Source organism: Pongo abelii, chromosome 14 (genome assembly GCF_028885655.2).
Source record: "Pongo abelii isolate AG06213 chromosome 14, NHGRI_mPonAbe1-v2.0_pri, whole genome shotgun sequence".
Taxonomy (NCBI): Eukaryota; Metazoa; Chordata; class Mammalia; order Primates; family Hominidae; genus Pongo; species Pongo abelii.
In genome coordinates this window covers 33,938,282-33,963,326 of record NC_071999.2, presented here as the reverse complement: position 1 = coordinate 33,963,326, position 25,045 = coordinate 33,938,282, and the positions used below count along the sequence as shown (strand labels likewise).

General features: G+C 41.6%; 1 protein-coding gene across 4 annotated transcripts in view; it reads right to left on the bottom strand.

Annotated features, from left to right (window-relative positions):
* MTUS2 (microtubule associated scaffold protein 2) overlaps window positions 1-25,045 on the bottom strand; it is a 688,859-nt gene that overhangs the window by 479,682 nt on the left and 184,132 nt on the right. For all 4 annotated transcript variants that reach the window (XM_024257582.3, XM_054528634.2, XM_054528635.2 and 1 more), the window contains exon 3: window positions 986-3,432. In XM_024257582.3, coding sequence (XP_024113350.2) covers window positions 986-3,220 — 2,235 coding nt within the window. In that variant the 5' untranslated portion in view covers window positions 3,221-3,432. The remainder of the gene's footprint in view (window positions 1-985; window positions 3,433-25,045) is intronic.

Sequence of the window (25,045 nt, the reverse complement as noted above, 5' to 3'; positions counted from 1 at the left end):
TGTGGTGGGTGACTTAAAGCTCTCTGTCTGTTTCTGTATCTATACGGTGATAAAAACTGCAATACCGGCTGGGTGCAGTGGCTCATGCCTGTAATCCCAGCACTTTGGGAGGCCGAGGTGGGCGGATCACAAGGTCGGGAGATCAAGACCACGGTGAAACCCCGTCTCTACTGAAAATACAAAAAAGTAGCCGGGCACGGTGGCGGGCGCCTGTAGTCCCAGGTACTAGGGAGGCTGAGGCAGGAGAATGGCGTGAACCCAGAAGGTGGAGTTTCCAGTGAGCTGAGGTCGCGCCACTGCACTCAAGCCTGGGCGACAGAGCGAGACTTCGTCTCAAAAACAAAGAAAAAACAAAAAAAACATAAATAAAAAACTGCAATACCAACCCTCAGGGAATTACTGCAAGGATTAGTGAAGATTAACAAAGATCAAATGCTGTATTATATGGGCCCAGTGCAGAGCAATTATATGTTAGTTGTAATTATTCTTTTTATTTTAAAGAAAGAGTCCATGCCTAACACACCATTTTCTGCTCATTTGCTGTTCTTCACGTGTGCGAATAAGAGATACTCCCAGGTAGAAAATACTCCTCATTGAGGAATGAGTCTGATCTATTTGAAGAACACAGTAATTTTGCATTCTTTCTTCCTTTAACCTGGCTTATATTATATCATATTCACTTATTTAAACATGGAAGCCTATTTAATGCATATTCATCTAATTTCATATGAATTATAGCAAGTGAAATTTAAATGGGTCTCCTTAGATATTGGGTACATCTTATTAAGATAATCAGACTCTTCTAGTTAAAAATGGTCATTTCTCTAGACAATCTCTAGTCAAAAACTCCGTTTCTTCACAAGTGTATCCATGAAAATCTGTAGTTCACTTAAAGAGGACATTTTACTTTCATAACTCATTGCAAATATGTCACAGATTTTGGGACAGTCAACTTATAGACCATATCATAATGACATTCTCTTACCTCCTGCAAAAACTTTTCACTCATTTGACTGAAAGGATGTCCTGGGGGCTTGATTCCAGACACCATCAATCCGGAACTGAAGACCCTTGGCTTCTGCAGGTCTGGCTTGAATTTCTCATAGAGGTTGGCAGATGGCTTCAGGTCACCACCTGCTGCCTTCTCTTCGTGGGGAAGAGGCATGGTACATGTGGGCGGGGCATATGGAAGCCCCACTGGAACCAGCGAGGCGTCCACTTGGCCCAGGGCCTGGGGATTCCTCCTGATGTAGGTGATGATCTTGGGCCTCACATGCTTGGGCTTGGGCATAATGATGGGCTTGGTTTCTGTCCTCTCCTCTGTTTTTTCAACCTGATAGTTCTCCATTCCCTCCTGTGAGGAAGTTGTGTCCTTGGAATGTGTGAAGACAGGCTTGGGGATCCCACTGGGGCAGGTGTTCTTGTCAGGCACTTTGGGGGACGTGTTCAACAAGCGTGCACTATCAGTAGGGGGTGGAACCACCAAGGGGGACCCCGCGTCCATACCGAACACGCTAACATCCTGAAAACTGCTACTGGGTGTTGTAGGCTGGTGGGTCATGTTCACAGTTGTCTCTGGGTGGAGGGGTGCTGGAATATTGAGAACTGAATCTGCTTTTGCTGAGGTGCTTTCAATCTTATCTGCATTCTCTAGAAGGTTCCTGTTTTCAGCAACAGCTGTGGTGACCTCTTTGCTTTCCCGTGCTTCTGAGCTGCCACTTTGAGGGTCCAGGGGCTCAGGCACCTCCGTCTTGTTCTCTCCAACAGAAGGACTGAACGCCAAAAGCATAACACTGTCCTCATTCCCACTGCCCAACCGCCTTTCCTCCTCAATGACATCCAAGGGCTTGCTGTCAGTCAGATTATTAGGAATAAAAGCCATGTGACTGTCACCTGGTGAAAAGCCGCTGGATGTCCTTTCACCCAACTTCCCACCTGCACATGGTGAAATTTTGCCAGTGGGCTGATTATCAGCCCCTCCTAAGGAAGCAGAGCCCTGTTTGGGGGTAGTGTGGAGAGAATCCTGCTCCCCTGGGTTGACTCCTCTCTTCTCTTCACAGCTGCCTCTTCCCACCCCAAGGTGGTGGAGGTCACTGTTCAGCAGACGGCCAAGTGCATCGGTGGCTTCCGGGTGTGCTTCCCCACATGGATCCCTTCCCTCCAAGGCTGACAGATTCTCTTCCTTGTGGCATCCCAGATACCCTTCCTGGGCTGCCTTTCCCTCCTGTTCAACCCTCCTGGGTGGAACATATTTCAGATCCAGCTTGACCTCTCCCTTTCCCTGACCTAATTGTGCTTCCGGCTTACTCAGGATTTCCTTCGATGCCGAAGTCAAATTCAGAGCAGGCTCTGGATGGGCGGAATGTGATGTGTGCTCACTGCACACCTGCAGTACATGTACCCCCACTGTTTGGGTCTCTGAGGGGGTGCTCTGCTTGCTTTCTGAGGTAGATGGTTTAGGATGACGCACACTCTTTCCCTCTGAGGTGCTGTCAGTTGCAGGGAAAGCTGCCGGGACAGCCTGGTCTGTCAATGTCTTCTGTGGCCCCTCCCCGCCCCCAGGCACCTGACCCCGTGCTTCCCGGGAGTCGAGGGGTACAGGCTGTGGATGCTGCGGAGTCAGGCTCCCGACTGCAGCTACAGAGCTGCTTGCTCTTTCCAAAGAATGCCTCCTCAGTTCCTCATTGTCAAGGGTCTTTGCCAATTTATCCTTGGGAACATGCCGGGGAATTTCAGCATCCCTTTTAGCCAAAACATCTAGACTGGCCTCACCCATCACATTCCTCCAACCCAACAGACTTGGTCCCTGAATACTCCGCGGGGTCTGCAGACTATCTGTGCCTCTCTCCACTGTGTGCTCTTCATTGAGTTCCCTCTGAATGGTTGAAGAAAGTCTAAAATCTTTCAGGCTGGCAGAGCCAGCCTGAGAGCCTTTCCCAAAGCCCTGAAGTTGGTGAAATTCCTTATGGAAATGGGTACGGTTTTCTGGCTCACTTGAATTTGTATTTCCAATTTCATCTTCCAGGTCACATGTCTTGGATTCGTCATGAGAGGAGCTGACCTCCAACATGATTTGATTGGCATTCGTATCTCCCAGACTTAGGATGCTCTCATTATTATTTCTTGCTGCATTTCTGTTGTCCTGCAGCTGAGTATAACATGATTTCTTAGGAGCCACTGGGATGCTCATTGTCAACCCTTTGGTGGGGCTGCTTGCCATGCAGTCCTACTTAATGGAAATGGGCTGCCTTCAAGCTGCAATCAGATTAAGAGGAAATTCTCAAGCTGCTTGTTCTCCCCTGACAATGTCACCTTGTGACACTGCTTTAATCATTCTCAGAACAGCTTGAAAACCAAGCATTGTCTTGATATACAGCAGGAAGACTTATCTGTTAGGTTCCTGCTGAATGAGAGCCAATCAGTCCGTGAGACCTAGAGAGAAATAAAAATACATTCACATTAGATTGACAAATAGAACTTCTCAGGAGGAATAAAGTGGTAAACACAGATTTATTCGTCATTTCTATACTATTATTTCATTCAATCAATAGTTTTCTCAAAAACCTTTCTGATCAGGGCTCCTCCTGGCCAAATACGGACAAAAATTAAACATCAAAATGTTTAATGTTAGAAATGGATTATAAATGCATGTGAAATTTTAAATCTAAATTTTAAACATCCACAAGTCTATACTGATACTGATTTAAAAGGGTGGGGGAGAAGTAAAGGCTCTTCTTTACAGAAGAGTATCAACAAATGTAGAAAAAAATTACAGAATTTGAAAAATCACTATTTTGCAATTGCTACATTCATAATTATCTTGCACAAGGGATGCCAAAGGTACAAACATTGGGTAAAAGATTGTTGGGGAACACGATATTTATAGATGCTTAAAGTATCTTCCCCCAGGCTACTTTATTTCTTACAAAAAGAAAATTTTATCTTTACAATGGAGAGATCTGGTAGACACCACATTAACCACGTAATCAAATTTAACATCACTGGCAACGAAACTGACATTACGGATGCCTGATATTAGTTAGTTCTCAGGGCCACACACACCTATGCAGTAGTTAATGTTCAACCAGAATTTAACTATGAGACAATAATCTGGCAAATTTAAATTGAGGTATATATTACAAAATAACTGGCCTAACTGGTCCCAAAAAATGTCAGCAGAGCCTGGATTTTCAAAATATATTAGCAAAGGATATTATTAGGACAATTAGAGATTTAAATATGGATTGTATATAAGGTACAAGTATTTTATAATTAATTTTCTTGGGTGTGTAATCATGCTATAATTATGCCAGAGATTATTTTTGTTCTTGAAATACACATGCTTTAGAATTCAGGGGTAGTATGTCATGATTTTTCTAACTTACTCTCAAATGATCTGACCAAGAAAAACATGTGTATGTATGTGTGTGTGCATATGAGAAGGAGAAAGAGTAAAAGAGAGAAACTGGCAAAAGTCAACCATTTGAAAATCTAGGTAATAATTCTATTACATCTGCAACTTTTCTATAGGTTTGAAATTTTCCAAAATAAAAACCTGGGGGAAATGCTTTACTCTGGCCTTCGAGGCCTGCATGATCAGGCCCAGAATACCTTTCTGGCCTCATCCCCACCTCACCCTCTGCTCTGCAGGCTGCAGCCACATTGGCCTCATTCCTCACAGTACCATGTTCATTACTCCCTGCCTCAGGGCCTTTGCACATACTCTTCCATCTGCATGGAATGTGGAGCCCTCTCCCAACCTCATCTTACAAGTCCTTTGCATCCTTCAATATGCAACATGACTACCACTTCCTCCAGGAAGCCTTCCTCACTAGGTCATCCTATAATGATGAATTTGTAGTATCCTCTATTTTCACTTTGAACAATTAAAAAAAGACTTTCATTTGCTAGACACTGAAAATAAATATTATCTAATACCTGGCATACATATTAGGCACTTAGTATATATTTGTAGCACGAATGAATGAATAAATGTCCAAATGAATGATGAGGAAGATCAGCGTTATTTCTGCCCCCAAAGAGTTTAAAATCTACACAGGATATGTTTTTCTGTTGAAGTAGACTCACAGATCACCACTAAACCATTCCATTCAAGGTTGACATTGTTTCATCCACTATTATGAATGCGTTTTATTAGGCACTGGGGATAGAGGATTTTAACAGCAACAAGGTACTGCCCCATCACCAATTCCCCCAATGGAGACTCGAAGCCTTCCACACTTTACTCCTCATTCATCAAGAATGTGCAAGCACACGTGCACACCACACGCGAGGCTACTGTTATGTTTCTCCTGAAACAGGTTACACGGCAACGTAGCCACCCACTTGTTTTCCCTTCATCACTGTTAATATGTTGTTTCATATATTAAAAAGAATATGAGGGTTGGACACAGTAGCTCACACCTGTAATCCCAACGCTTTGGGAGCCTGAGGTGGGAGGATCACTTGAGGCCAGCCTTGGCAACACAGCAAGACCCTATCTCCTTTTAATAAAATGCGTATGTTATAAAGCAGAATAATATAACGTGACAGCCCATCACCCAACCCAAGGACACCTTGCAGCCATCCTCATGCTACTCCTCACTGAAGCCCTCTGTGTTTCCAACTTAGAGCTCTCTTTTCTTTTCTTTTGCATCTATACATAAGCATGTAAACTTTTTTACATACATAAGATCATTTCCTATAAGCTGGTTTTTGTTCCGTTTTTTAAAATTTGCCTCTTCTAGCCCATACCCCAAGACACATTAACATCTAGATCTTTCCATTTCTTTCCCCATGTTTGTATGATCATGGGAAAATACAGAGTCATACATGTGCATGTGCGCTTGCATTTCCCTACCACACTGCTCTTCTGTTCTTTCCACGACTCCCTCACTGTCCTCATCCTCCCCGCTCTCATGCTTTTTCTCCTTCTCCATCTTCTACCAGCCTTATCTCCAGTAAGCCAGTAGCACCCCCTTGTGCAGCCTGACCCCAATATAGCCCTCAACCAAGTTGCTCACACCCTGATCCCAGTCTTCGTTTCCTGACACAGAGGGGATTCTCAACAAACCCTTGTTTCTTTGTTTATTCAATTTTAAAAGCGTTTCCCTTGAAGATACACATGTTCTCTAAGCACAAATATAAAACGCATGTAGGCAAATCAATAAGATCACAGTTTAAAAGAATGCTGTGCTCTCTGGGATGAGAAACGGGCATCTTGGAAAGTCAAGAAGGGCAAGAAAGTTCATAAACATAGGCCATCCACAGAAGGGAACTGCCTCTAATTTTCTGTGGGCAGAAGTATAAATATGCAGCCAAGAGCCCTCTTCAGTTTGAATTGTTGAAGCTGGGAGAAAGAAAGAAACTTCGCTCAGCAGACACAAACAAAAACAAAGCACCAAAGTCCACAACACATAACATGATTGCAAGAAAGTGACAAAGAAATATAAAACCAATGTCATGCTAGAAAGATTTGTATTTTAATTTTTAAGGAACTACATCATAAATGTTCTTTATCTTTGTCAGTAAACAATAACTGGTACTCACTGGTGAGGGGACAGAAAGAAAGCTGGAACCTCCTAGGGGCCCAGTATTTTCTCAGCCGTTATACAAATTTGTTTAAAAAATTGAGACAGTATCTCGTTCTGTTGCCGAGGCTGGAGTGCAGTAGCACGTTCATAGCTCACTACAACCATGAACTCCTGGGCTCAAGAGATCCTCCTGGGTCAGCCTCCCAAGTAGCTGGCACTACAGCTGCACACCACCACACCTGGCTAATTTTTTAATTTTTTGTAGAGATAGGGTCTCGATACATTGACCAGACTAGTCTCAAACTCCTGGCCTCAAGTGATCCTCCCATCTTGGCCTCCCAAAGTGTCAGGATTACAGACATGAGTCACAGCACCTGGCCTAAAATTTAATTTTAAATTAAAATTACACAATTACAAGTCTGTAATATTCAATTTTAATTTAAGTTAGGACACTTAATATTTATAGCAGCCCTCTAGAGACAGGTCTTCACATCCCCTTGCTTTTTTTTTTTCCCACATCCTGGTAAGGAAATGAAAGCACAGAGAAGGTAACATTCCCAAGGTCACACAGCTCATGAGTGGCAGAGCTGGGATACAGACAGAAAGCAGAAGCTGTAAAGAAGAAAAGCTGCCCATGAATGGAATCATACACCACACAGGAAGAACAAAAGGAAAACACACTATTGTAAGAACAAGAATAGAAAAACAAAACCGGAAACCAACATGCGGAAGTTCACATAAGACAGGACAAGCAAATTTAAAAACTTTCTTCAATTTTATCAGGCAAAATTATGTACAGGAAGTCATGTTTCCTGTCAGCTTCCCTCCTCCTTATGTGGCTTCACGCATCTCCCTCACCCCAGCTCCCTCATCCTGCCATAAGACAGCGGCAAAGTAAACACAAACACGAATTTCTTTCCAGATCTAAATTTCAATCCAAGGCCCTCTACTAAGATAAACGTTTTCACAGAACATATAACATGATCATAAAAGTTCAAACTTGTACATAAGACAAGACTGTGTGTGATTAAATAAAATATCAAATAGGTCAACCAATGGTACAAACCCCTAGTTGAGGTGCATTTTCCCAGAGTGAGACATGTAACTTTCATATGCCTCAGATCTATTATTATAAAAAGTTAACAATGATGGCCTTAGAGGTAACTGATATTTTATCTTGAAAAAAATCAATTAGTTAAGTACTAGTTTGAAAGGAATGTAAAGATCTAGGTTTATAACCTACCTGGTGCTTAATAGTCTTCTAAGTGGCTTCCCCTGGTTCTAGGGCCAGAAAATTCACCACACATCTGGGCAGGTTCTCTGTTGGCGAGCTCTGCCTCTCTACAGCAGAATGAGGCAATTCTTCCACCAGATGACCTTTCAGGTATTTACAAAGAGCTATATGCTCCCTTCTTCCCAAAACCTATTCTACTCCTTGTCAAAGAACTCAGATTCTCCCAACTGTGGGATTAGCTTTTGAAAATTCCCACCATCCAAACAGCTTTCCTCTAAGTACACCGTGTAGCACCAGTGAACCTGAAGTCCCTCCTAAACAAGGTGACCAGAGCTATGCACAACACTTCAATTCTAACTGCATCATCTAGAGTCATAAGAAAGCAAGCCTTCCATTCCCTTATACTTCTAACCACGCATTCTAAGAATGACCTCCTCATGGACATATAAATCACCCTCTAGTTCCACATCATTAATTAAAACACCAAAGTACCATATAAGTTGTCCTAAACTCCACTGACTCAATTCGAGACATTTGTAACTGGCTTTAGCAGCCATGGGTGGGACCATAAAAATATACTTCTCAAACATCATCTTGCTGGTCTCAATGCATCGTTCTATCCTTTTAAAACTTGTGGAGCCCATCCTTAATTTTTCATCGAAAATATTTGCAATCCATTCTTGTTCCCATACTATCGTTGAAAAGCTAAGAGTTCCTTCTACATTATCATTCATTGACAATTCACTGACAAATCACTCATTGGTGTCATTCATTGACACCAATGTTAGCAGAACACAGCAGGGGACAAAACAGCAGCCCCTGGTGCCAAAAGGATGTGACCCCGCAATGCTTCCACAATGCTCATCTGATCAGCACTCCTCAGACACCCCTCTGCCCACCAGTTCCTGCAGCCACTGTGTGTGCCCCCACCTTGTCCATGAGAGCATCATAAGAAACTCTGTCAATCATGACGCTGAAATGTTAGTAATTGTAATGTTGCCTCTCATGAAAAATAAAGAAAATGAAAGTGAAGAAAGACAAGAAAATGAGGCTGAAGTACCATGACCGGTCCTACACAGTAACCTACAGTTGTGTAAGGGTCATTGTTTATTTTTCATAGTACTCATAACTCACCAATTATCAATGCTTCAAAAAACCTAAGGCTCATCATCAGGGTTGCTAGCATGAAGCCAGAGCATCACATGCTCTCCTTGCTCAGAACAAAATTGTATCTGCCCATCTTTCATAATCAGGCACATCTTCAGCTCTCCTGAGCTCACAATCTCTGATAATGGTTTGTGAATACACTTACATTTCTTTTTTTTTTTTTTTTTTTTTGCTGGGGGGGTGCAGACGGGGGGCTGGAGACAGAATCTCACTCTGTCACCCAGGCTGGAGTGCAGTGGTGTGATCTCAGCTCATTGTAACCTCCGCCTCCTGGGCTCAAGCAGTTATCCTGCCTCAACCTCCTGAGTAGCTGGGATTACAGGCGCACGCCACCACGCCCAGCTAATTTCTGTATTTTAGTAGAGATAGGGTTTCACCGTGATGACCAGGCTGACCTCAGGTGACCCATCCACCTTGGCCTCCCAAAGTGCTGGGATTACAGGCATGAGCCACTGGGCCCAACCAAATGCATATACATTTCTAAATCATGAAATCATGAAGTGAAATGATAGCATCTACACACTCATGTAGAATTTCTTCATCCATTTTAGGCTTTGATTTCCAGTGACCCATGTTTTTTTGGTGCAATACAGCATGAAAGGCATTCCTGAATGAAGGGAAACTCACTGGATCCACCACGGTGCCATCCAAGAATATCACCCTGAGTGGCCCAGCTCAACAACAGGCTAAAGTGACACCTCTCGGCTTGACATTCAAGGTCCAATGAGCACTGGGCCTACATGTTTCCAGATTTAATCCCCTTTACTCTTCTACTTAAAGTACATTTGCCCTGTAAAATCATCCTCCTACCCAAGAGTTGCATGCTATAAGCATCAAAGTCCAGCTCAAAGGCCACCTCCTTCATGAAACCTTTCCTAAATTCTCTCCTCTCCTCCCTTCCCCCACCAAAAAGGTAGAGGTGGAACTAGGTATTTTCTCTCTGTGTCCTGAATCCACAGATCTTTCCTTTTGGAACTGTCATATCATGCTTTTCCATCATAGTCATGTACATCTAAAATAGTTAAGTGTGTCTTTTTATTACAGTTATATGTGACTCATTATTGTCGTTACATGTGTCTTATTCCCTTTATGAAATTATGAGCTCACTAGGCTGAAGGTTAATACCACAGGCACTTCTGTTTCCTATGTAATTTCTGGGACAGCACTTTGCACATAGTAGGCACTCCAGATGAGGTAATCTCATCCTAACTTCAGCTCAAAAAGGTGAAATGTTCACTACAATGTAAGTCCTTTTTTTTTTTTTCAATCTTTCAAGATGAAAATTGTAAAGCCACCCTTCCCAACTGAGCAACTGGTTAGACGTCCTCCCAAGAGGGCTATATCAGAATATCCAAGGAAGAGTAGATAGAAAAGTATATTCTGATCATCAGCTTGATTTGTATTTGTCATAATACTTTACTTTGAAAATAAACTGAAGAAAATTTGGGAGATGTTTAAGTTAGTAAAAGGAGGCATGGGTTTCAAAAGATTGAGAAGTACGGTTGTACAGCTCTCCTTAGCTGCCAGGTCTGCTGTGTAATGCTTTATAAGTTGTGAATTTTCACATATACATTCAACCACCATGCCTCTGAATGTAAATTCAAGTTCATCTGACTTCATAAAACTTATTTGCCAAAGGAGCTCCAACTACAGCTCCTGCCATGCAATAAGTTATCCTGTAGAACTTTAGGATACAGAAAAATGAACAGAATATGAACCCAAAATTCAAGGGTAAATATAACAATGCAAAAAAATTCAAAATCCTAGCTTTCAAAGTTTAGTTGGCATCTCTACTGGGTACGTATTTGGTGCCTATAGTGTTTTGCCACATTTAACAGGATAATTGTATATGTAGTTACATATTTATGTACAAGTCAATGTATTCATCTGAAAGTCTCCTGGTAATAATACCTCCATGTTTTCTGCAGTTGTAATTACTTGGGAATATTCAGGTTCTTGGTCTTATTTCATAATGTTGGGTGTGTTTATTCTCAACAGGAACAATTATAATCTAACACTTGATGCTCTGCAGACTAAATGAAACTTACAAGTACAGTGTCCTTACAATATGGTTAAACACTGAATTATTCTTTGGGAGATGTTAAAATACATATTCGGGGACTCTGCAGCTATCTATGGTGTCACATAAAAAATATAATAGCTCTCTGGAGCCTGCTTTGCTCTCTTTATCTTATGTACATAACATGGGTAGCATATCACATTTTATTCTAATATATAAACAGGACTGTGTTCAGAATATCTTTTTTATTGAGGTAGCAGAGGCTATTTTATTTTTATTTTAAGTAAATAAAATGAGTAGAAAGTAGTAAAGAGTAGAGTAAAAAGAGTAAAGAAGAATATATATATGAGTAGAAAGAATAAAGAAGAATATATACATAAATGAAATGCTGCTATTTCCCCTCTACAGAGGACCAGGAAAGGGGGTAATGGTTTTTCTTAGTTTAGACCAAGGTGATATTTAAACAAAATATTATGTTCATTGATATTTAAAATCTCCTCCAATAAAAATGCTGCATGCTTCTCCAAAAGAAGTTTCATTCACATTTGCCAACAAAAAGCATTTCAAGCATATCCTTAAAAAAAAAAAAAAAAAAGTCCTTTCCAGGGGAGGATTTCACCCAGAAAATAAAGAGCATTCATTCCTTGCCTATTGTGCTTAACGTTTATTTTGTTTTGTTTTTGTCTTGGATGACTTTTTTCCAAAGTGGAACTACTTACATTGCCAATTATAAAAGAAATGAATTGGCCGGGCATGGTGGCTCATACCTGTAATCCCTGCACCTTGGGAGGCTGAGGTAGGTGGATCACAAGGTCAGGAATTCGAGACCAGCCTGACAAACATGGTGAAACCCCGTCTCTACTAAAAATACAAAATTTAGCTGGGTGTGGCGGCACACACCTGTAATCCCAGCTACTCAGGAGACTGAGGCAGGAGAATCGCTTGAACCCGGGAGGCAGAGGTTGCACTGAGCCGAGATGGCACCATTGCACTCCAGCCTGGGCGACAGAGCGAGACTTTGTCTAAAAAAAAAAAGAGAAGAACGAATCTTCATCAGATATAAAAAAAAGAAAAGTAAAAATATAGTATTTTTGATTTTTTGTTTTTACACACATGGAGTAAGTTCTATAACCCCAATTTTTCACTTTGCATGTCATGTTCTTCCTCCCATATAAATACATGTAATAAACACTTTACCATGTTTAATAATCAGTTACACTATAATCTACTCACCAGTTCCCCTTATTGTCAGAGTTTAGGTTGTCTTCAGTTTTTGTCTTGTTAAATAACTTTTCACAAAAAATCAGTGAATGCACAACTTTATGGCACCCTTTACTTCCTTCAGATAAATTCCTAAAGGCAAAATCCCTGTGTTAACGGGTATGCACATTTGCATCTTCATACAGAACTTTTAAGCTCCAACATGGGTTTTTGTTTCATTTGCAAGTACTTCTCCAGTGCCTAGCAGGGCCTGGCACAGAATGAGTACTCTGTAATTATTTGTTGGATAAATACCTACTACCTTGAAGAGAAAAACATGCCACTCTTCATTCTCTCTCTCCATCTCCCCACTTCCCGCTCCATCCCTTTTCTTGAAAAACTCTTCCTAATTAGAATGATCAGAGCACCTAATTAGAATGACCATCATTCAAATTGGAACATCTTTTTCTTGCTCAGGATATTATTCTGTTTTTTACTAAAGTATAATTTATACACAGTTATCAGCATTTTTACTGTACAGTTTTGCGAGTTTTGGCATACAGTCTTGCAACTCCCACCACCTCAATTATAGTTCTATCATCTCCAAACATTCCTCCAACCCATGGCAACCAATGATCTGATTTCTGTTCCTCCAGTCTTGCTTTTCCAGAATGTCACTTAAATGTAACCATACAGCAAGTGGGTGGCCTCTGGGTCTAGTTTCTTTCCCCTAGCACAGTGTACCTGGGAGTCATCCCAGGCACTGTGTCCATCTGTGGTTTGTTCCCTTCTATGGAGGAAGAGGAGTCCATGCAGAATGCATCTCCCATGGAAGCCACACATCTCCTACCATGCTCCAGGACTTTGCTCTTGCTTCTCTAAAGAGCCATTCTCCCTGTACATGGCAGCCAGGGGAATATCTTGACAAGTTAATCAGATCAGGTCATGTTTTGGCTACAAAATCCCCACTGGCAGCCTTAACCTGGCCTGCATGGCACTGTGAAACTTCCCTCACTCTCAGCTCTAGCCACCTTTGCCTTGCTGTCGACACAGCTCTGCATGTTCCATGCCTGACTCTCCCCACTCTAACATTTTAGCCCTTCTGAGGAGGGACTTTCCTGGATGGTCCTCCTCCACCCTCAGTCACAGCCCCTTGTCATTTCTTTCCCAGCCTTTAACAGCTATTTTATGTGTTTGTTTATTGGTTCATTGTCTTCCTCTCCCAATAGAATGAAGGTAAGGATGGGTAAGTCCTGCTCACCACAGATCTCAGTGACCAGGCTAGTACTCCATACATTGTAGGCACTCAATAAATATCTGTTGAATGAATTAGTATGGTGTCATCATTAAGCCTTCCTAATTTATTTAGCTTTCTGGGTCATGCCTTGCTAAGAGTATATTAATCACTGAATGTTAGAAGTGAGAAGAAACAGATATTATTAGTTCAGCCCTCTTGTTTTATAAATGAGGAAACCACAGTCTTGAGCAACTGTGTGAATTACTCAAACTCCCACAGGTAGGCCCTGTCACAGCAGGGTGGGGCCTGGCTCCTCAGCCCCAGTCTGCTGCTTATTCCCCTTCACAGACTGCAGCCTCTGTGGAACAAGGCCTCCTGGGTTAGGGAGGCAAGAAAAGCAAGGCAACGGCTCTGAGATGGACCTGATTTACTGAGCATCGAATGGCTTAAAACACACAGTGTAAGGAGCAATAGGAAATGAAAGATAAAGAAAAGAAGAGTCCTAATCCTTGGAGAAATTGCTGTCTCCTGAGGGAAAATGATATGACGTACATACAGCTAATCACTAATAAAAGCTAGACAGGGTATAATAAAATATGCCATTAAACAGAAATACAAAGTACCATGTAATCGTAAGAAAAAGACAGAAATCTCAGTTGAAGGGGTGGGGAAATGAGATCTTTGCGTCTTCCTGCAGTGTAGGTATGTGTGTGTCTGTGCACGTGTATGTGTGTGTGTGTGGATAGTTTAACAAAGTATCAGGCTGGCCCCCCGTCACTTGCACACACGGAAGGGCTGTATCATTCAAGGTCTGAGCACAGGATTTGTAAATGATGCCAGAGTTACATGTCCCCTTTAACCCCAGCTACCCATTTCCTTTTTAGTTCCTTGTTATTGCCCCAGTGGTGAAGTTCTAAAGAAAATAAGCCACTGGGAAACTCAAATCTGTCAAACACTGTTTGCTCTAAAAAACGATTTCATAAGGAAAGAAGGTAAAATAATACCTAAAATAAAGCATGGGATTGACCTATGGATTTCAATTATCTGCAACCCTATCTGCTTACCAGAAAAACTGAGCGTTATCTGTTCTGGTGAAGGAAGGAAATTTTTTTAAATTTAGTTTAAAACACTGGCAGCTTCAAATGGCAACAAGAACACTGGCTTTGACCATCAAGAGTCGGTGATAAATTCTCTGCCATTACTTCATGAGACAGGTTTGAAAAGCCAACATATTGAAGATTAATATGCCATCTACAAAATAACAGATAAGATCCAAACTGCTCCAATACCAATGTAATGTGCTTCTGCTCATTAACAGAAGACTGAAAAAAGGAGACACGGGCTCCAAATGGAGAGAAAAGGAAACACACTGAATTACAGAAAAGACAATGTATTTTTCCTATAGGCATTTCAACTGGCACCTCAAGAGCTGAATCAGACAAGGTTTTTGTTGTCTTGTCACAGGAGTAGGCAACAGTGCTTTTAAAAATGGAATTCAAGTGTATGTTTGCAGGGCATGCACTTTGCCCTTCTGCAGTGGCTACTTGGCCTAGTAACTCACACCTGGTTGCTTCATAGCCTCTGCTACCTGCCTGGCACCTGAATGCAACTGAGGTTGCACACACTCTTTTTTTTTTTTTTTTTAATTGAGACGGAGTCTCGCTCTGTCACCCAGGCTGGAATGCAGTGGTGGTGCGATCTCGGCTCACTGCAACCTCCGCCTTCTGGGTTCACACCATTCTCCTGCCTCAGTCTCCCGAGTAGCTGGGACTACAGGCGCCCACCACCACACCCGGCTAATGTTTTGTATTTTTAGTGGAGATGGGGTTTCACCGTGTTAGCCAGGATGGTCTCGATCTCCTCACCTCGTGATCCGCCTGCCTCGGCCTCCCAAAGTGCTGGGATTACAGGCATGAACCACCGCGCCTGGCCTGCACCCACTCTTTTAGCATATAAGTAGTCACCTGCCTGAGTATTAATATAGCACTGTAATATTTCACTAATTTATTCCCTTCCTAATTTCTAACCACAAACGCCTTATATGAATATTCCCAACAAACCCTCTCCACTTCTTCCTTCCTACCACAAATCCGGTGGCCTTATTCTCCTCTGCAGTGTGGACACGCTGGACTGAGTAGCTGCCAGAGAATCCCAAAATCCACCTGAGCACATGGGGAGAAAAGCTAATTCCAGGGAGGGCAGCTGATTCCCGGGAGTGGGGGTGAGTCGGGTTGGTGCAAACTGAAAGGGCAGCACAGTTACTCAAGCTCCTCTGCTAGGCCACTCTCCACCGAGCTTCACCACGTGGGTTTATTTCAGAGCAGGAGGCACGCTTGAGCTGCACGCCCTTAACTCTCTTCCATACACCTTAGACTCATGGAATGGATGGAGGTGGCACAGGACCCTCCCTTATCTACGGGACTGCAGGCTATAAACCTCAGGGGTTGTCTGCTATCTGAAAGGAAGAAATAAATCATTCTAACATCATCAGAAGTGAAGTGAGGTTCACTTACAGCTCAAAAGCCTGCACCAGGTCACTTTACACAGGGCTCCTTCAAATTCCTTTTTATCCTGAAGGTGAATTTATTTTATCTTTCATCAGAAGCTCATATCCTTTCTTCTGTCAAATGAACTAGATCCCTAGAAGGATGAAGCTGAATATGTGACACCATGATGCAACCAGAAAGCAATTAAATAAATTGCACAGGTGAGTGCAAAACCCTCCAACTCAATGGAAAGGTATACACTTTCATGTCCCAGGGCCCATCATAAGACTCTATATTTTCATTAGTTAGACTTTGTAATGAACAAAGCATTTTGGATCAGCAGGCTTGGAATATCTTTAAGGAAGAGATAAGGAAATGAAAATAAATTAAAAAGGAAAAACCATATTATTCAGTTAGGAACCAACTCAGCCCAGAAACATGAAGGAAAAATAAATGATACATGCTGGGGAGAATGACTGGTTTTTCTGTTCAACTGAGATAAATGAATAAGATTGCTTTGGATAACCTGTAGTAATCCTCCAATGTTTCACCAAAGATCGAAGAAAAATAGTAAAAGATATTTATATTCCCAACAAAATTTAAGAGTGCTTTTTAAAAGAGCAGCATGTTGATGTGTGTTTGAATAGCACCCAATCTATAATGCAAGGGGGGAAAACGGTCTTGCTAGCATTTTCAGGATGGGGTTTAGGCTTCACACATCTTCACTATCAAAACAGACAATTTCTCAAAGCAACAAAAATCAAACATTCTCAAAAGCACAAACCTGAGTAAGTATGAATTTTCATGGCCATGTTTTAAATATTTAAAAATCAGTTTAGAAATTCACTGTTAAATACCCAAACACATCCATTTTCATCAAAGACTCTCAAAGAACTTTCATAGGTCTCACGCTTCTTATCTTTTAAATAAATTGTTAAAAAGCTTATTAGTCAGTTCGGTTTAGTGATTCAGTCACATCCTCTTACATGTAGGACATGTATGCATAAGTATTAGGCATGGGAAGGGGAGCAATGATGCTAATGCGTCCTCTCTGACAGGTGGTCCTGACAGCTTCCAGGGAGGCTCCTGACCCCAGGGGCGCCTCTCCCAGGGGCAGCTCTCCAGGACTGTAGCAGCAGCCCACACAGTCCTCCATCATCTGACTGCTGGGACTAGCATAGCTATACACTGACTCCCCTTCTCCTGACCAGAGAAATCTGTTTCAAGTCTACTGTTAGGCGGTCTTTCTAACTACAGTGTGAGGACAGCTCTGATGGGGGAGGAGAAACCAGGAATTCTGATCAACACAGTTTTCAGCTCTCAATGGGAGCACTCTCTGATGTCGAAAGGGATTGTGATAGAGCAAGTAAATAGGAAGAAAACCTCTCCACAGCAGTTAAAACAGAGCTTCCCAAGCATACAGACAGGCTGAGAGTGTGGTCCACATGTGGTGGCCTTCTCAACCCCAAAGGAAAGAAGGAAGGGGGTCCTAGACTAGAAAAGGCCAAAACCCTGTAGGCCAAGGACGTGTTAGGAAAGTGGCGAGAAAATGGGGACCCTTGAGATGGCAAGTCCTCTGATTAATGTGAAAAGAATAAAGTTATGCTGGACAATTATCTCAAGATTCCATTCCCCACCAAAAGCCGGATTTTGGTTCCAAGGAGGCTGGAGGAAAAGAGAGAAGAAAAAGAAGAGGAAAACTCAAGAGGTATTAAAGTAGAAAAAGATAATTTATTTAGGAAAGAGGAAGCATTCTGTGTGTGACTGTAAGTGTGTGTGTGTGTGTGTGTCGGTAAGCATTTTATAGCTTTTTTTTTTTTTGAGATGGAGGCTTGCTCTGTCGCCCAGGCTAGTGTGCAGTGGTGCAATCTCAGCTCACTGCAACTTCCACCTCCTGGGTTTCAGCGATTCTCCTGCCTCAGCCTCCCAAGTAGCTGGGACTACAGGCACGTGCCACCATGCCCAGCTAATTTTTATATTTTTTAGTAGAGACGGAGTTTCACCATATTGGCCAGGCTGGTCTTGAACTCCTGACTTTGTGATCTGTCCGCCTCGGCCTCCCAAAGAGCTGGGATTACAGGAGTGAGCCACCGCGCCTGGCCTTTATAGCTTTTTATCCTCCACACTCTCAACACCTACTAGAGCAAAGGCATACAACACATAATATGTGGCCCTAGATTTCAATCAGCTTTTTAATGCCTGATTCTTAAATATGAATGAATAGCAAAAAATGACCAAATATGTAAGAAAGACTTTAAAAAGAAAAAACTCATTAAAAAATAAAGAAAACCTTTTTAAAAGATTTTCATTCACAACAATATATTCATTCATTTTGGAGTTTTGACATATACACAGAGAAACCATGAACACAGTTAAGATACAGAACAGTTGATAACCTCAAAAACTTCTCTCATGTTACCTCTTTGTAATCTCTATTCTCCCTGAGCCACTAGCAAATACGACCTATTCTCCATCCTTATAGTTTTGCCTTTTCCAGAATGTCATATCAATATAACCAAACAACATGTAGCCTTTCAAGTCTGGCTTCTTTCATTTTTAATATGGATAAACCTAGATTATATTATTAATATTATTGATATATCATTAATAAAAGTAGTTGGATATATTTATTATAGTTAATAGTAATAGTGTACAATACATATTGCATTCAAGGTTCATCCATATTGTCACATGTACCAATAGTTTGTTCCTCTTTATTGCTGAGTAGTATTCCATTATATGGCTATACCATAGATTGTGTATTTCCCACTTGAAAGACAGGAGAAAATATTTTTAAATTCTAATTAATTTTTTCAGAGAGATAAGAGTGTCCATAAAACAAGTATAGGGTGCTATAGAAAGAGACAGTCAGGGAATAAATAGGTGCTTACAGAAATAAGAAATATGACAATTACAATGTAAAAATCAAAGAAGGCATTAAAGTCAGGGAACTCTCTCAGAAATTAGAACCCCCCTCCAAAAAAAAAAGAAACTAAGAGAGAAAAGATTAAATAATTAGAGGATCAACCTAGGAGCTCTAAATTCTAACAGATACGCAGAAAAAAAAAAGAAGAAGAAGAATGGAGAAAACAAAAGGAGAAAATTACCAGGGAAACAAAACAAGAATATTTTCAACACTGAGAAACACAAGTCTCCCAATTAAAAGGGCCCACCAAAAGTCTAGGAAAAAAAACTGCAATATGCAAAGCACAGCATCAAGTAATTCCAGTGTCCTAGGAACAAATGGAAAGCCCTAAATCCTCAAAAGACTTAAAATAAATCACATATAAAAGGAATCACACTGGCAACGGATTTCTGAACAGTAAAAGCGAGTATTTGGTAACACCACAAGAAAAAATGATTTCCACCTAGAACTCTTTATCTTGCTAAACTATCAAATCAAGGGTGAATACAGAATAAATACATTTTCAAGCATGCAAAAATTCAAATATATGTATATTCCCCAAACCTCTAAAGAATATGCTTCTGCAAAATGACTATGTAAATGAAGAAGACCGGGGAGCCAGGACAGATGAACCAAAAGGAAATGGGTGGTGGCCAGGCCCAGAGATGAACCGGTTCAGATTGGAACAGAAAGACAGAAGACGGTGGAAAGCAGATCCAGCGAGAAAAACAAAACTGATGGTCCTAATGTGCTTGGATGATTGCATTTATTAAGTGTTCCACAGGGTTTTGGAACTCTTCTCTAAGTGACAGGGAGGATGTTTCTTCCTTGTTTGTCTCTCTAAGATAAAGAAAGCTTCCAGAGGCAAGCCCTGCAGGCTTTTCCCCCCAGGGCAGGAGATGGGGCTCTGGTGACTGACTTGGCACAATCAGGAGTTACTGAATCAAGTGGCAAAGGGGCGAACATCACAACAAAATCAGAGTTCAGCCAGCAATGAGAAAGAGAAAATGGCTATTGGGCAGCAATTAGCAATACCAGCCTCATGTGGCACTTACTAACTCCAGTAGGTGGGAAGTTTCATGACAAAAGAAACCAATCATCATGGTACATTAATAAGAATATCAACAAATTACAAATAATAATCATATATGGTTGACCCCTGAACAATGTGGGAGATAGGGGCACCAACCCTGTGCTGTTGAAAATCCACAAATAACTTTTGATTCCCCCAAAACTTAACTATTAATAGCCTGCTGCTGAGAAGAAGCCTTACGGATAACATAAACAGTTGATTACCATATATTTTGTATGTGCGTTATATATTGTGTTATTACAATAAAGTAAAGCGAGAGGGAAAGAAAATGTTATTAAGAAAACCCCAAGGAAGAAAAAATATGTTTACTATTCATTAAATGGAAGTGGATCATCACAAAGGTCTTCATCCTCGTCATCTTCACATTGAGTAGGCTGAGGAGGAGGAGAAAGAGGAGTGATTGGTCTTGTTGTCTCAGGAGTGGCGGAGGCAGAAGAAAATGCAAATAAGTTTAAGTAGACTCACAGTTAAAGTAAATAGTTACTGCTAATTTACCCAAATTTTGGAAGTCTGAAGAAAGGGATATGTTTAGTAAGAATACGCAGTAAGACATCTGAATTCTCCACTGCTGTAATGATAAATATCCAAAAGTGATGAAATCAAAAGATAGAAACAGAGCATCTTCTTAGAATGGTGGACCTGGGTATCAGAAGAATCAGTGAAGTTATTTGATATCTGTTGCCTCTGGGGAGTAGGAGTTGAAATGGGAGGGATGGGCAGACAGAGGACTGCAATTTCTTATAATAAGCCTTTTATCACTATAACAGAAATCCAAAAATTTAAAACCACTGTTTTCTTATGACATAATTAAAGAAAACTATAGCAAAGTGTGAAGGTTTAGATAATTTTCATGAAGGATTAAAGCTACAAACTCATTTAAAAAATCTACCTTGTGATTTTCCAAGTTTAAATTGAAATTTTAAGTTCAAGGAATCTAAGAGGATCACTGTATTGGATGCCTAGGAACACAACAGATTGGATGTTCTTGCTGAAATAACAGGACATCTGAACTTGAAGCTGAATCAGTGGGAGGAAAGACGCATATTTCTTGTGTGTTCACAGACCAGCAGACCCCAGATTCACCAGGGGTTGAGCAGGCAGATGAGACCGCATCCCCTCCTGTTCCTGAGTTCAATGGATGAAGGATTTCCAAGAAAAGCTGAGCTACTTTAAATCGCAGCATCAGAAGAGAGTCACAGATTTAAAGATTGTCCAGTTGCCTGTGGAATGGCAACTCAGGATGTTTCTGAATTATCCAGCATGTTCTATCAGGTAGTGTGCTCCCTAGAAGACACAGCCCTCCTGTCACAAAGAAATACAAAAACAAACAAACAAACAAACAAAAACCTGCCTATTGTCAGGCCTCTCAGGATGCCTTCACAATGGCTACCATCCATACGAAGCAGAGGCAAAGGAGGTGCTGGAATGTGGCACCCTCTGCTTTGGATCACAGTTCTGTCATCCTGTGGCTATGTGGTAACTCACTAATCTCATCCTGTGTCCTTATCAGCATTCGAATGGACCTAAAAATAGAGGCTTGTAGCTTTGTTGGGAGGACTAGGAAAAAATGTATATAACACACTTATTCCATAGGGGGGTTATTAAATAAATGGAGTATATATTATGTCACTGCATTAAAAAAATATATGTTCAGATTCATTGCTATGTACCTTGTTGATTGGGCCACAGAAAGGAGTAATGCCCAGAGATGTAAGAACGAGTTTTGTTGTTGTTTGTTTGTACGTGTTCCTAACAGCATCTGGTGCAGAGTGCTCTGTGCCTGCAACTAAACTTTTGCAGCACCTGGGAAGATCCTCCATTGGTACCTCACCCTTCATCTGCCCACTCTCAACCCCAGCTTACAGCTGCTCCACGTCCACCTACCTTCTGGTTTTGCCCTACTCCCCTCTCCAGGAACTTGCACAGCCCCTCCATACAAGAGAAATATTTAGTCTCTGTTCTAGAAACCAAATCCCTACATAGTAAGGGACTGGTGAAAGTGTCTGAGTCAGAACTGCATCTTTAAAAGAGCTAGCTACAATCAGATAAGAAAAGAATTGTTACAATGGGCCATCTGCCAGAACATGGAAATAGTTTCATCTTCAAAACCCAAACAGCAATACTATTCCTTTTCAACATTACATCCATGGAGCATATTCCTAGAGAGCAGATTCTGTGTTCAGCAGAGCCTCACAAGACACAGAAGCACTTTGGTGCAGACTATGTCCTAGGTTAACAATACCAGGTTAATTTTTGTGAGGAAGAAGCAGGTTTGTAAGATATTGGTATCATTACTAAAGAATAACAACAGATGAAAATGTGCCTGGTTCACATGTGCTAAAGTCAGTACGGAGTTCCCTACTTCCTTGTGTCCAAGACCACGGCTGCACTTTCTCTGCCTGTGCCGCGCTTACAGCACTTACGCCTTTCTATCCTTACTGCCCACGGTTATTTCCGTATATGCTTCCTCCTGACTCCTCTCCACCCTACTTTGTTCCCAAGACTTGGCTGCTCTAGAGGGCAGGGTCCTTGTCATTTAGCATCTGCAGATCCCTTTCTGTACCAGAACTTCATACAACAGACACTCAACAGAATTTTGCCAAGTTCATAGATAAATCATCATTTCTGATTTGGAGATGGGCAAACACTGGGATCAAAGCCCTGTTTGTGAGTTCTTGCCCCTCTCTAGCTGCTGGGCCAACACTACTTCCCCAGAGAACTCCCAAGCCCCTCTCTGGCCCACAGAAACCTGTGTGGGGCCCTCGACCATATTGCTGGTAGCTGAGTACTCACCACTGTCCACAGGAGCTCTGCTGCCAAAACTAGGTCCACTCACACCCTATGTACATTAAGCATTGACTTGGTGGCAGAAGTGGCTGGGGTTGTAGGAACAAAGACATGCTAAGACAAGAATCCTACTGCAGAAAGGGGTCTGTGAGCCCATGCTGATCTCCATGGCCTCATTGGCTGCACCATGGCAGGCACGAGGTGTTGGGGAAGTCCCTCTAGAGAGAAGCCCTGAAGTCCTCCTTTGCTCTGCAGAACCTGCTCATCAAGAACTGGACAACTGCACTCCTCTGAATTCCTGTGCATTTTATTTATTCCCTTCCCATGATCCTGATCACTTTCTACCTTGTACAACTATTCGCTACAGGCTTGTCTGTTCTTCTGTACTAGGCTTCCAGCTCCTTCAGACGAGGATCCCAGCCCAGTTCACCTCCATAACCTTCATAACACCCAGCAAAGGGCCTCACCCACGGCAGGTTCTCAGTTTGTATATGCTGAAAGAAACATGCTTGTTTAGTAGGCATCAGAAATTAAAACCCATCACATTCTAGCAAACTATTATTGATTTAAATTTTTCTGGCAAGCTAAACTAACATGCAAAAATATTATATTGGGCAACTTCTGATGATACAGATAGTCTGGAAACTACAAAGTGTTGCTTTTCATTACACGAAAGATTCATGTTTTCTTCTCATTTTTGCCTGCTTTGTTGTCAAGGTAATAAATCCCATACTTCAAGAATCTATGTTACAAACATTCATTTAAAGACCAGAATTGTAAAAAGGTTTGTCTATTATATAAATAAGCATTTCATGAATACAATTACTCATTGGGAGTATTTTGAATATATAATACTATAGAGAATGCTGTAGGCCAAGACTTTCAAACTGAATTCAATTTAATGAGTCACAGCCAGCATTTTTTTAAATGAGAATATATATAAACTATCAGTTTATTACATTTTCATGGATGAGAATTGTTTTCTGAAATCTTTTTCAGTTAATAAATGTATGTGCACGCATGCGTGCACACATACATGTACATGCCCATATATCCTTTCTGAGTTGCAAACAGAAAATATCAAAGCCACATTGTAGAATTATTTGTCATTGTTTCTGGCTGACAGGAACCAAAGCAACTTCCTACTTTTGGGTAATTCTGTGTGGTCAGTCCTGGCGGAGGCAGGAAACCTACACTCCATAAAAGTAGCAAAATGAGGGAGCTCCTCACCCGTTCTTTCCCCTGGGAAAGTGAGCCAGTGTTGGCTAAATGGGTGCTCTTACTTGGGCCTTTGAATCTGAAACACATGACATGAAGACTATGATGATGGTGAGACTAGAGGAGAGACAGCACCTGTGAGCAGCAGCTGCAACCAAGAGTGGCAGCAGAGCCATCCACGGAGGCTGTGCCGGGCCTCAGGAGCACTCTGCCTAGTTTGTGCCCACTGCCCATGCCCAGCGCTCCCTTGCTCTTGTCCATCACGCAGGTATCATCCATGGCCTTCCTTTTCTGCACAAAGTGACCAGAGAAGACTTCTCTTGCTCACAACCAAAAATATCATGCTAAGGAGTCTGGCCCCTGTTCTGTAGGAAATGGGAAAACACTGCATATTTTTAAACAAGAAGAATGACATCTGGTGAGACAGTATTAGACATGTTGAATTAGAGACCAGAAACAGTTGGGGCAGAATAAATAGCTGGCCCAGACCAGGACTTGAATTAGGACACAAAGTGTTCAAGAGGAATCCCACTAACATGCCTGAACTACATTTAAAAGGGGAAGAAGCGTATAGGAGAGGGAATTCAAGACTATAAGCTGAAAAGATCCAGTGAGGCTAGCACAGAGCGTGGCTAAGGGCATGGACTCCCTGGACTTGAATCCAGACTTACCAGCTGGATGCACTTGAGCTGGTTACTTGATCTATCTGTGCCTCAGTTCTGCCATCTGTAAAATGGGAACAATGATAGTACTTTACTCACAGAGTTGCTTCATGAAAACTAAATCAGTTAATTTATGCAAAAGGCTTAGAAGTGTTAGGCACACAGTAAGCAGCATGTAACTGTTCCTTAAATTAAAACATTAAAAAAAAAAAAAGCCCCGTCCATTCCAATCTCTATAGCAAAGCTGTTGCTTCGGGTCTAACTTGGGGCGTGAACTCTCAGTGTGTTGCTCTTCTTGAACTATTTTAACTGTACTTTTAGTTGTTTATAGTTCTATAGGGAAAGGCTTTCACAATAGGGTTGGTGCATAATTGGAGTCTAATCTTTGAATATCTTAAATTGCTATTCATGAATTTATCCACTGCTAAAGTTCAATGGTGCTCTATTACCTAGCATCACTGGGGAACTAAGTGCACCAGATAAACTGATTTTCTAGCAACTGA